General features: G+C 39.4%; 1 protein-coding gene across 2 annotated transcripts in view; it reads left to right on the top strand.

Annotated features, from left to right (window-relative positions):
* Positions 1–13,940, top strand: part of si:ch73-22o12.1 (nectin-2) — a 115,896-nt gene that overhangs the window by 31,566 nt on the left and 70,390 nt on the right. For both annotated transcript variants that reach the window (XM_014013414.1, XM_014013413.1), the window contains exons 2-3: positions 8,918–9,027; positions 9,799–10,048. In XM_014013414.1, coding sequence (XP_013868868.1) covers positions 8,918–9,027; positions 9,799–10,048 — 360 coding nt within the window. The remainder of the gene's footprint in view (positions 1–8,917; positions 9,028–9,798; positions 10,049–13,940) is intronic.

The following is a 13,940-nucleotide window of genomic DNA, read 5'->3' as shown; positions in this document are numbered from 1 at the left end:
CCGTAGCGAACATCACGTCAGTTGCGAAGAAACCTCCTCACCTCCGTAAACGCCGCTCGAGCCTTGGCCACAGCTCCCTTCCACATCGTCACACTTCTTTTTGAGCCCAAAGACTTCTTCTTTCAGTTCCAAGACGGTGGTGCACAGAGAAACAACCTCATCGGACCAGTTTGACAAGCCGTCCTCCACCTCCTTAACGCTCTGTTTAACGTGGTCCAGGTCTGCGCGCAGTAGCATTGTGCCGTTAGCTACCTCCGCTCTCACCGCTTGTAGCTCCCCTTTAATAAGAGTAAACTCTTCAGCCAAAGCCGCTTTTATTTCAGATTTGATCACAGCTGAGAGATTGGTTTTTATAGTGGCAAGAATATCAGACTTCAAGGAGAGTGCGTCCGCCTCGCTGCGGGAGGGAGAGGAGGGCCCCGAAAGTCCRGTTTTAGCTCCAGTCTGCTCCGAAGCGGCGTCAAGCCTAACAGCCGTCGAGCTAGAATGTTTGCTTTTCCTCRAGTTTGTCGCCATTCTTCTACTCTTCCAGGCAAGAATCACTCGGGTCGAGTCCAGACGGACCAAATGTTCAAAACAGCAAGGACATTTAGTACAGAACCACAAACAGAACAAGTCGGAGCGGGAGCCCACGCGACACACGACTTACTCCTCCGCCATCTTGCCCCGACTCTCTAATAAATGCAGTATCTGTTTTGTTAATAACAATCGCAACRTTGCACACAAAATCAGGCCGGCTACATTGGGAGGTAATCAAAAAGAAAAAAATTGTGTAGGTCTTCTGGACGGGTTCTTCTCTAATGAAACGTTTCGTCTCTTCTCCAAGAGACTTATTCAGTCTTCAGTCTTCTTCAGTCAGACTGAAGAAGTCTCTTGGAGAAGAGACAAAACGTTTCATTAGAGAAGAACCCGTCCAGAAGACCTACACAATTTTTTTCTTTTTGATTTTTTACCTGGATTACTGAGATGCATCAGGACATTGGGAGGTAATGTTAACCAAAGTGTCGAAAATCACACTTTTATGTCAGCGGTGCAGGAATATATTTGACATTTTTGAGTTTTCAAAGCTCAGTTGGACTTAGATGAATAGGCTGCTCCAAAATTACAGTCACAGAAAACTGTAATTTCACTGCATGTCAGGCAGTAAAGGAGGAAAGTATTGAAAGCTATGTGTGGAGGTCCAAAACTATAGCCTTTCATGACTGATGGAATTGAAACCATTTATTATCTAAGTAAATGGCTTTCTGCTTTAACTGCGGTGTTAGCATCTATTAGTATCTGTGGTCACATAAAAATTTAACCCTTTTCAAAAATGAACAAACTTGAAATAAGGCTGTGAAATTAAAGTAATGCTATTTGAAGCCAAGTGTTTGGTTTTAAATTAGTGGTGCACTGACATGATTTCCTTAAATTTGTGAGATCAGATATCGGCGGATACTTAAATAAGATCAGTGGAAAAGACCGGCTTCTCATCCATCTTCGCAAAGATCTGAAAATCAGCCACTGTCCCCTTATTGCTCTGAGCTCTACCTAATGTCCAGTTAAAACAAGTTTGTATTGTTTCAAGGGTATTGTTCAATGTCTTTCAATAAAATAAGACTGAAACATTTTCATATTCATCTGACAGTGTCCATTATTTTAAAAATTGGTATCGGCCAAAATTAGAATCGGCAGGTCAGACTTTTTAAATATCTGTGATCGGTCAGAAAACTGCAATCAGTGCACCCCTGTTTTTAAATGATTAGAACTCCTGAAAACTGAAAATAAAATCAGTTTAAATTGATTCAGCTTTCTCATTTAGTTTGATAATTCAGGGTACTTGAATAAATTTAAAGCCTGCATTCCTTAAAGTAACGYGTTTCCATATTTCTTGCATGCCCAAGTTTATACAGCGTTATCTTGTAATGCTCAGGGTTTGTGATGGGCATGACTCCCAGCTACTACCTTACCAAATGTTAGCTCTATAGCTGTAAAGTTGCAGATGTACATCTAAATACCTCTATTTAGGATATTTGTACTTGCTCTTGCTTTCTCTTCATTGTTGCCAAACTTTATTCAACTTTCGAGTTTCTTTATTTTCATCTTCGTGTAGGTTTTCTTGGCACTTGTCAAATAACTTTGGGCCTTTGTCAGGGGGTTTATAATGTTCTTTTTTTTGCTTGATAGAAGGATGAGACTGACTGTGGATTGAGCGTTGCTTTTCCATGACAATACCATGTTTCCTTCTGTCTGCTGCTGCAACGCGCATCAAATAGGAACTGGTGAAGTTTGTTTCAATTTGTGTCAAAAGTAAAGACTTCAGAGTCTCAGAAGGTGTATCTTTCCAGCGAGTGATTTAAAYTGGTCACATGACTATGCTGCAGAGGGTTAATATACTGTCATCATTTTAAAATAGTCACCATATTTCAATATGGAGGTTTACCACATTACCTTCATACCAGTGGTTACTATCTGAGACTTTCTTTAAAATTCATCTGGTGAATCATAAAATATTTTACTAGCAGACAGAAATGGAAACTCATCGACCATTACAGTGTTGCCTATCATCCACGGTGACAGGAGATAAAATAACCTGATTTATTTTATTCTTTACCAAAATACTTTTTGCACAGCAGGCTTTTCCTATTAAACAGTTACATAGAAATGAAGAGTTATGACAAAACCAAAGTAGCAGTTTTACAGTTAACTGTGGATATCTTTGAAGAGGAGGTGGATCTACAGGAATGACTAAACTTGTATAATGATTTTCCATCTAGTTTAGCTGTTCTGTGGTTGGAGGCAGACATCAAACAGGTGAAAATCAGCTTTTTTGTTTCCCCGTATTATTAAACCTTTGAGTGGTGCAGGGTAATTTAAAGTTGGTAGTCTGATACCAGACCTTTTGAAACCTTAAAAAGCAAACAATTAAATCTAAAAATCCAGCCTGAAATAAAGCCAATAAAAAGGGCCAATATTTGTTCATGTTGAAGGCAAACAGCTCCACAACTGCTCCCACCCACAAAGAGGATTAAAGTGATCTCGATGAGTAATATTAAAAGCATGAATAATCTAATTGGATTCTCCAAAGATTGGGCTTTATCTCGGTTAAACGTCTCTACAGGAAAAGGCAAGTTTTGACAACCGAGCTTTGGCTCGGTTAATTGTTGGTGTCAAAGACTTTTCATGAAAGAATAATTGTGAAAGACCAAAGTTTCATTCAAAGTGTAGCAGAAAAAAAGTTTTGTTTTTTTAAGGATTCGGAGATTAATAAGTCTGTTGCAGGTTTTAATGGTTTTTTTAGGCAGTCACTATAAATTGTGCTGCACAGACAAACCAAAACAGCACAATATAACAGAAAATAATTTAAGTTGCTTTCTTTGACTTGAATCTGTGTCTTTGTGCTTTTTCCCCTCAAAAGAACACAAAATTGCACATTGGGAACTTCTCAGCACTCCCGGTTTGGTGGAGCTTTCATTCAGAAACCACTTGTATTCAAGGCCAGAGCAAATGCACAAACACTGTTGTGCTGGGAAAATAACGCAGACTCTTGAGGCAGGGGGAAAAAAGAAGAAGCAAAACGATCTGATAAATCATCCTTTGCTATTTTGTTTTAACACTTGGATTCTTGTCTCGATGTTCACAGATTCTGTGCGCCTGCAAAGTCTGTTAAACATTACACTGTTAGAAACCTGATGGCTTCTTGCAAAACTCAGTAAATTGTTTTTTTATTTTTTATTTTTTCAGAAAGGCTGCAAATCATTCTCCTGTAAGAGAGTGTTTATCTAGTTTGTGCTGCACTCCTAACTCCCTGTCTAAAAGTTATTATTCTTCAGGAGTGCAGAAGGGTGAGCTCCTCAATAACAACAACAGGAAAATAATGGAAATAAATTCACACAAACCTGGAGGAATAATGAAGGCTCGGAATGCTTACTGAGACAGCTGTGCCGGAGAGGCCAAAGGAAGAAACCCACCCACATTCTTCCTCCTGCGCTCCGTCTTAGACACGCTCACGCTCGCAGCACAATGGGCGGGTGGGAAGCAATCTCCAGGAACGTGGAGAGCGGGGGAAGGCTTCATTGTGGCCCACCTGACAGTGCAAAGCCAGCCGCTTGATGAAACGGCGACGCCACTGAGCTCTGAAGGCCGTTTAGATATTTTCGTTGATGGCCTRCGCTCCCTGTCCCATCGTGTTTCTGAGCTTTTCTCCACCATTGTGGGGATCAGGCAGAGGACATGAATGCCATTAGGCGTCGCAGGCAGCGAGGCGGGCGGACACAGACTGATAAGCGTATGTTCGTTTTTATAAGCCACGGCCGGCTCAAATGAGCCACAGAGGAAAATTAGATTTTTTTTCTTTCTGCCCTCTCGCTTCTTATTCCATCACAGTAACTCTGTTTCACTGGTTTTCACAGGGTTAGCTGTGGAGTTTACCCTGCTTCCACCTGTACAAACCCCTCCCATCCACCACCGCCTAGCCATTTTTAGTTGCCCCCTTGCATCTTCCTCCACTCTCACTCCTCCAAATTTTCCTCTTTTGTCCCTCAACTGTCTCCTATTAACCTTGTTTACAGCTCACACCTCCTCCTCCTCCTCCCTCTCTGCACATTCTCCTTTCGCTCCCTCTTACATTCTCTATTCCTGGCACCACATTCTGTTTCGCACCTTCATCCCCACTTTCCTTGCACTTCATCCCACCCACCACCACCACCACCCTTCTCCTCTTCCTCCTCCTCAGCTCTCATCCTCCATCACTTGAGCATTCCCAGGCTGTCTCTCGTCTCATCATTTCATCCCGCCGTCCTTCCAGCACGCTACCCCTCTGATTCATTTTCCTCTTCACAGACGAATGGTGGGAAATATGGAAATGTCAGCGTGACCAGGCAGGAGATCAGAAAGGACTATGTTAATATGGCAGGGCTGTCACGGCACCATTAGCATAATGTGTATGTGCATGTGTATGTGTGTGCGTGCACATCATGTGGGTGTTAAAGACATAATGATAGGTGACAGTACTTAGGTTGCTGACATCTGACTACCTGAGGAAGTTTAGGAGTGTAGTTTTTGTGTGTATTTATCATGTGTGTCTGTTTTGGTGTGTTTTTTTTTTTTTACGTCAACTGCAGGCGGCTGAACGTTTCCAAAGTAGAGCAGTGGTAACACAGTTCCTGTTCTCACTCTCCTCCCCTCCAATCAGTTTTCTTTGTCTTTCTTTGGCTCTCCCTTTTCGCTGCTGCTCTTTTCACTCTTACCCTTGAACCGTCTTTTATTCATCAACTCCCTTCTTTTCTGTCATCTTTCTGTTTAATAAGGCCAAGTCTCTCTAAATATTTATACTGACAATTACTCTTTCAAACGTGGCCTTGCCTCAGCACTTCCAACTCTGCATATTTGTGCATGCACAGACCTTTTTTGTTTTCCTTCCCCACCTCTCTGTCTGCTGTTTTAATGACACTTTGAGACTTCAGGATTGGGGTTTTGGGGTTACTGTGAAGGATGCGGCTGTGCTTGTCTTGAGTATAATAATCATTTCCCCGGGGGCTGTAAAAAGTCTAAGGCCAGCCTGTCTTCCGTCTGAGCTCTGACAGGAGCTGCTCTGTGTTGGCTTGGCTTTTATTGCATCTGAATGACGGACAACAAACCTGCCCCCGCATTCCCAGATGCATGTGGATGTGTGTGCATGTCAAATTTCATACTTGTATGTGGACATAAGAGAAACATGTTTCCTAAGAGAAACTGACATTGGAGATGTCAAACAGACTTTATTCACAATCGTGCTGTAATGAAGAATTTTAGTGACTTTTCATCCTTTTTTTATTTTCTTGTATGCCAATTTATAACCAAAGCTCAGCTCCTATCATAAAAGATCATAACAAATCTTTATATAGTCTGAGCCTTGAGCCTGCTTCTATTGATAACTAKTTGACAAAACATCACTTATTAAATGACTAGACCAGGGTTGTGCAACCTGTGGCTCTGGGGCCACATTGGGTCCCTCTGCAGCGGCTCTTTGAAGCTTTGACCAAAGCTAACATGAGAATATATATACTGTATATATGTATTTTTATGTTTCACCACAGAAAAGACTAGCTTAAGAATTTTTATTTGTCAATTTGTTTGCAAATATGTGATCAGTGTAAAAGTTCAGTCTTACACTTCTTATAGTCATAAGAGTAATTTATTTATCAAGGGATCTCTTTTATTTTGGGTAAACATTCCTCCAGTGCAAAAATGAATGGATGCAAGAAGTGGCTCTCAGTCAGTGAATGTTGATTTGATCCATAAATATGCAATCATTTATTTTACAAATCATACAGAATCACCAGAGTACACTTGATTGTGAACAATTAATTTCCTATAAAAGTTTGGGACCAACAATAACAAGCTTTTAACTTCTTAATTGTTAACCACCCTTAAATAGAAACACAAACCTCAGCTTAGATGTTAAATACCAGACATTTGAGGCAATTATCTTAGGGTTGGCAAGGAAGAGTTTAAGAAAAAGGAGGAACAAAGGTGTTAGCTTTCCTATACTTTTATCTTAAATAATGTGGGTTTTAACCAGAAGGGTGAAGCGTTTTGTGCTCGGCTTTGGTCAGACCTCGACGTCACACACAGCCAGCTTTTACCTTGAGATGATGTTCTGTCACCTGCCAGGTATGTCGGGGCTTCTGCTGAGAGAATCCGCTCAGGACTGTCCAGTAGAGTGACCCTCAGGCGTGTTTTCTAGACTAGCTTGGCGTCCACGTCAAGCCGTAGAAAAAGGCAAAGCCTCTACTGGAACCCAGGGTTCAAAATAAAACTTCCTTCTGGAGAGTTTCCTGAAGTTGGATCGACCAGGCGTTGGTCATCCAGGCTGTAAGGTTTTCCCCATTGGCGTGAAGGAGCCAAAAACCTGTCAGCTCAACTTTTGACTCTTGAGAGTCTAGCTGTCAGAGTGACTGACGGCTGTCCGTCACTTACTGCCATCCGGGCGGAAACTGTTAGTTACTAAGAAGCTTAGAGAATCATAAATATTATTTTAGTTAAATAAGATTTTTTCTACAGAAAAACCATACATAATTGAAATCATACTGAGGAAGAAAAGAGATCTGAACTCTTTTCTCCTGTAACTTTGCTAAACATTCTCTGATTATCAAAATGCGTAATACTTTCCGTTAAGAGAACACTAAATCAAATAAGATGAAGATTCTTCTGTTTATTATCTGATTTAGAAGAAAGAGAATGTCTCTTTGAAAGGTTAAGGTGACCTGAGGTGGCCTAAATTCAGTTCTAAGTGGAACTGAGTTTCTGTCCTTTAAAAGGCCTATCAGAGGAATGAGGTCCAAGACAGTTTCCTTGATAATTTCACTCGAGGTGACCCCTACATCAGTAATATAAAAAGTGACACATGCTGATTAGCTCATACTAGTAGCCTGTTAGCCACTTCACTACAATAATCTAGTTTTGTAGTTTTTATTCAATTTTAAATAAACTATATACAGTATTTTTCTTTTTTTTTTACATGAATAATGGTTTTTCTTAATCCCTGAGGTATGACCATAATAATAAATGTTAAAATTAGCTAAATATTTTTAGTTTTATGTCACCTGCCACTGCTCGGAAAGGCCCCCGTGCAACAAACTGATAGTGGCCCACAGACCACCAGTTGATAATCACAGTTGTAGCACGGTGTGTGGCTTGGGACACATTTTATTAGTGAACCAAGGAGCAAAAAGGGCTTTTTTGATTGTAAATGTTTCAGACTAGACTGTCTTTTTCAGCTGCATGTTGACTTGTGGAAACATTTGGCAAGTGTGTCTGTCCAAAGAGGGGGAGAAAAAAAAGTTCTGCTTTTCACCCCAAAAAGGCTCCGTGCTGCTCCCACGGGCTGATTAGTGGTCGTCCAGAGGTTTTTCTGTGGCTGCAAGGGGGATGTTTTGTGGTTGTAAATTGGGTTGGTCCTGTGAGAGCTGATGTTATTCTAGGAAAGTCTTGTTTTCTCCCACTTTGGCACTCAAGTCTTTCCTTCATTCTTCCCWCATCTCCTCGTCTACATTGATATTTCAGATCTCCCCAGAGAAGGTGTGGTGTTCATTGCTTGTCAAATAAGAGAGACGGCTCTGCCCTTTCCTCTTAGACCTAGGTTCTGTGTGTGTGTGTGTGTGTGTGTGTGTGTGTGTGTGTGTGTGTGTGTGTGTGTAGTTCTCCGGTTCATGTGGGTTTCAGCACAACAGCTTTCTTTCAACACAAACCAGTAGAACTAGTTTTGCAGGTAATGGTTTCTGTTTAGGGGAACTTGTTTCACATAAGGTTTTRTATGTATGTAGCTCATAGACTAACACATTTTGAGCCTGAGTAGCGCAGTTTTTACCTGCAAGACATTTTAAACGTATATAAATGAAGGTAATCTATCGCTTATAACTGGTGCCATCCTGCTGACGCACTAATATACGCTTATTCGTTCATACAAGTAATTACATTTTCACAGAGACCTGGATTACGAACACACTCGGGAACAGATTGTCGTTCTGAAAGTCCCCATTTACTCTGTATTTCTCACACACTAAAAAGCGTATTTATTTTGACTGCTGTTACAGAGGAATGTGTCAGCACAGCAAATGGCAGGCTATAGAGAGGCTTAGCCCATCCTAATGATTTATAACCTATGTTGGGAAGAAGACTGGTTTTTGTCTATTTTCTGCCTTATTTTTTTTCCCAGCCACTCCGTCCCCCACATACGGTCATTTAGAGACACCAGACTCTTGGCCTACTTGCCTGGGTTCACTAATATTGTCCTTTGTTGTACCAGACACCTCCAACACTGTCCTCATTTATCATCAGGTTTATTACCAACGTGGTTCTTTTTGCTCCCTTTCTCTGCTTTCTTCCCATGTGAATGAAATGACTGTGGTTAATGTTTTTCTTTGCCTCCTTTTTTTGTGTTTTGTGTTCCCTGCAGGAGCCTCGGGTCAAAGGGTGAAGGTAGAACCAGAGGTGTTGTCGTATCCAGGCCAGACGGTCAACCTGCGTTGTTCCTTTTCAGATCCCACTGGAGTCCAGCTCACAATGGTCAGAAACACATTTCCAAGAAACATTTGCTTCTTTATTTATTTATCTTCCTACTAACCCTCAAATAATTCTAAACTGCACTTGTTTGTGGAATGAAGTTCTCATAAAATTGTATTTCATCTGAATGTTTCAGCTCAAAAAGCTGACTTGACTCGAGATGTTTTGCTTGTCTGCTTCTCTGTAAAAGAAATGATCAGGTTGTGATTTAATTTTAAAAGTGCAAAAGTTCAATCAGACACGTAGATGAAAGAAATTTAATAGCAAACAAAGGAATCTTATTACAGGTAAATATGCCCCCACCTTATTTTTATTTTTTTATTTTTTTTTACTAATTAAATTTTCATTTAACAAATAGTTGTCCATGTAAATCACCCTAAGGCAGGTTTTTTTTTCCAAATTAAATTTAGGCTCGATGTTTTATTACTTTAAACAAACAATACTTAGATTCATTTTTGCTTCAGGGGTTGGAAAATGTTAATATGTGGCAACACTTAGCTGCATTTCAATGAAGTGAAAGTGACTAACTTTGTTGGTTTTACTGTGAACAGCTGAAAAAGTGAAACTCCTCGAAATGCCCACATCCATATTCATACCTACTGCGCTTACTTGATTGTGATGCTGCGCGTGTCGCCTGTGGAGTTTACTTTAAAACTCCCATGTCTTAAAATGCTCCCCAGTGTCTCTTATCAACGACATGATGAATGAGGCCGATTGTCTCTCTCGGCCACTTCGTGCCTTGTGACTGCTGACCCTGTGTGTGCTCCACCGCAGGTCACTTGGATATACGAGCCAAAGGAYGGAGAACGGCAGAACATCGCTGTGTTTCACCCCAACTTTGATCCCAGCTACCCCGACTCACCAGTGAAGGGTCGAGTCAGCTTTACACCCAGTTCTCCAAACATGAACACCCCGTCCATCCAGATCACCAATGTCCGACTGTCAGACGAGGGAAAGTACATCTGTGAATACGCAACCTACCCGAGTGGCAATGAGCAGGGCATCACTCAGCTGATCATGTTGGGTAAGTCACTAACTTAATCTGCTGTTTTTAAATAAAAAAAATGTAATTAAAAACTAGAGAAAATGCTTGCTTTGGTACTTGCCGATATTGAGTAGAACCTAAACATTAATGACTTTAAAACATATTTCTTTTATTTAGAACAAGGTAAAATCCTAAAACCCCTCTGACTGGATCAAACCAAATACACAGTTGGGTACACACTGTAACAACAAAATTAAAATTAAATTAAAATAAATAAAAATAAAGATTTTCTTTGAACTTGTATAAATTCTTAAACATGGAACTGACAAACTTCACTTCAACTGTAAACTCTAACACACTAAATGAAGCATCCATATGGTACTGGTATCGGTCCTGATTATTGGGACATTTTTATGAGTACAAGTACTTGTAAACCTGCCGATATCGGGTACACAATTAACATAAATTATGCTTCTCTTGTCTTTTTAATCTCAGTTTTGGACATTTTTATTAACCTATTTTTGTTGTAACACATTCAATAGACTTTTGATAGCAATACGCCAGAACTCCAATATCAGTCCCAAATATTGGGATATTTTGTACGAGTACTTTAAAAAATGCTGGTATCTGGCCTGATACTGATAACTGTATTGATATTGGGATACCTCTAGAAATACCATTTTCTGTGAAAATGGAGTGTGAATGCTGAGTTTTGAACTAAACCTTTTGAAGGAGCTGAAAGTGAATGAAGGATAACAGAAGCCGAAAACTACCTAAAAACAACAGTAGTGCATTAGTAGCTAAATAAAACGAAAGGCTAGCTAAAAGCTAAAGCAGTGGTAGCCAAAAGTAGCTTGAGCATCCAAAGAACAAAAGTTAAAGCACCGATCTCCTGAATGAGCTGAAATCTTGGTGAACGCCTCAAGCTGCAGAATGTATTCAAAATTAATTAGTTGCAAAGAGCACTAAATATACAAAAGAAGAATAACTGTGTGAAGGGCTAAATTAGGATAAACAATTACTGTAGAGATTATAGTCACTGAGTTCAGCAAAAATGTTTATTTATATATTGTTTTTCCTTTTTCAGTCAAAAGCACGGGGTAATAAACCACATCTCTAACAACCACTGAGATAACTGGGTGAAAATGTATGAACAAACTGGAACTTTCCATTTATAACCCTCAGTTTAAACTAATGTATGAAATGGTAATACAATTCCTGGAGGTTTTGCAAGTAAACAAATACTAGGAACTACTTCCAGTTCTGATCTGTCATTTGCGTAAAGTTTGTTCACCAGCTGAGCCTCTTTTAGATGAAAAAACAGAAGATTTACTGATATTTAACACCAGACTGAGATTATTCCTTTGGGAGACAGAAGGATTATTCCAGCTTCAAGCTTTCAGTTTCTCTTTGAGCTCATCACTGAGGGAAGGTAAGCTTGTCACATTTCAAAGTAAAACCAAATACTTTCATGTGAAACTYGCTCTCAGTGCTTTTTATGGTGTTTCCTTAAACACACGAGTGTTAGATAATACTGCTACGTGTCATGATGATCAACCTGGAAAACAAATCTTTCYGAGTGAATCTTTGTTTTTCTAACGTATTAAACTTATTTCTGTAATGACTTATGTAGAGTTACACCTTTTTAAGGATGAAACCAAAATATATACAATAAAATATTTTCTATCCAACAAGGACATAAAACAGCTGAATTACATTTTAAAATGAGCACAATTTGGCCCAATATCGTCCGGTTCATTTAATAATCTTTTAATAACTTTGATGAAGGTTCAGGTTAAATGCTTAAAACTCCCTGAATGAATTCATATCACCCTCCCCTTTCATGTCACAGTTTTTAGTTAAGATGATTTTGTTTTTTATTGTTTAAAAAATAAATTGGAGTTTTGACCATTTATGTCAAAACTTCAAAATAACGTCACAATCTCATTCAATATTACAAGATGATGTGTCAACCTATTAGAGCTCAGAAAGCTGTTTTAGTGTTTTCTGTGGTTAATTAGCTGTAGCAGCTCTTTAGAATTGTTGTAATGGCAGAAATTAATTGGTTGTGGATATACATCAAATTATTGCTTTTTGAGTGTTTCATTAGCATCTGTTCAGTGGCTCATGAGAGATTTTGCTAACAGACAAATGAACCCACACACACTCGGAGGCAATAACATGATTTTCTGCCTTTCACAGCGGTAGGCAATACTAGTCAATSTCCATTGCGTTAGTGCTTTCAATCAAAGCTTGCAGAGAAATTAGTCACTAATACTGAAAGGTTAATTTAGCATAAATGTCACAAATTGTCTATTTAAATAAATAAAAAAGATTAATTTATTCATTGGGATTTGTGGTTATTGTGGGCAGAAGTGGCTGAAATCTATTCTTTTTTTTCTGATTGYCTAAATCTAATCTATTGCTTTTCTTACCCTTTTCCCCCACCCACAAATCACTTTGCATTTTATTTAGCTTAAATGAATTAAGTAGGGGTTTATTTATCAATCCAAATTTTGATATTATTGATATCAAAGTCATGCAGTTTAAAGGTTGAAACTCCCACATGTCCTCCRCTACAGACGAGAAGTCCTGTTTCATCACAACCCACGATACCAACGTTTGTGTGTAATCGTCTTTGCTAGGAAGAGGCAAGATCAAATGTAAACACTGGACAAAAGAAACATAGCAGATAAAAAAAAACTACTTGGCTCTGACTGAATAACTTCAAAATTAATCTACGTAAGCTGATTTGTGTTGCATTTATATTTACTTTTGTGAACGCGCTGAGGTCATGTCGTCTTCCTGCATGCAGGTCGATTTAAGGTTGTAAAAMGTTCAAACTGGAGTCGTCTTTAACTTATGTAAATCACAACGTGAAAAAATGGATCTCAACAGAAAACTGGAATAGAACATGGCAGTGTGAGCGTTTTCATACTGAAGAGTTTTATTAAAAGATGTGCACAGATCAAAATTGACATTTTGAACAATGAGGAAATTCTTGGAAACAATGAAGCAGTCAAATGTATTTACACAACAGAATGAGTTTCTATGGCTGTTTAATCAGTACAGAACAGAATGTTCTGGTAACTTCTTTGTTTTCCTTCATGAGGATAATATTCAGTTATCACCTTTTTATCAGGCACAAAGATTTCAAGCTCAAAGATCCTGATTAACTTTTTTTTTCTTATTTACTGTTCTGTTATTTAAGCTTTATGCATCATCCACAGATTGAAAAAAATATGGGCGAATTTGGCCAACTGTCTTTATCTGTTTAATTTKCTCTTCTTGCCAAAAATGTTTGGTCATGCTCATCTATCCAGCAGAGTTTCCAGACTCTCTGAATCTGTGCCAACGCAGCTCTTTTTCCCCCCTCTTATTTTAGTCACCCATCTGGTTATAGTAAACACATTTACCTTGCAGGCAATATGTTTAAAGGTATCCACTGCAAACTGTTTTATTTTCCTTTCCAGCTCCTCTTTCCTCAAAGGTAGAAAGCAGATTAAAAGCATTTAAAGTCTGGCTTAATTGCTGCTGTAAGTGGTGTCAWAAGACCAGTTTGGTTCTTCTTAAAAATAAGGAACCATTGGCCTTGCACTCCCAGCCTCTTCTCCCTTCATCTTCCTCTTAACTCATCATGCCTGCATGCCTCCCCTCAGGCAGCGTATTGATCAGGCTGCTTGTCATGCCTGCTGTCAGTTCCTGTCTTACCTGCTCTCGACTGATCCAACATGGCTATCAGAGAGAACAAAATGAGGAAGGGAAGCTGGAGGAAGGACTRAGCAGTGATTTAGAAACAGTGGAAATGGACCAGTCAGAGTAGTCTTCTGTCAGTGGCGGCTGATGAGGTAGAGAGGAGATGGATTAAAAAATAAAGGCAGAGTGATAAAAGGTTTGGGGTTTGTGTGTGTTTTAGCTCCGGGGCTTGTAA

Source organism: Austrofundulus limnaeus, unplaced genomic scaffold, assembly GCF_001266775.1.
Source record: "Austrofundulus limnaeus strain Quisiro unplaced genomic scaffold, Austrofundulus_limnaeus-1.0 Scaffold101, whole genome shotgun sequence".
Lineage (NCBI taxonomy): Eukaryota > Metazoa > Chordata > Actinopteri > Cyprinodontiformes > Rivulidae > Austrofundulus > Austrofundulus limnaeus.
The sequence above is the reverse complement of the archived record's forward strand: the minus strand, read 5'-3'. Positions and strand labels throughout refer to the sequence as shown.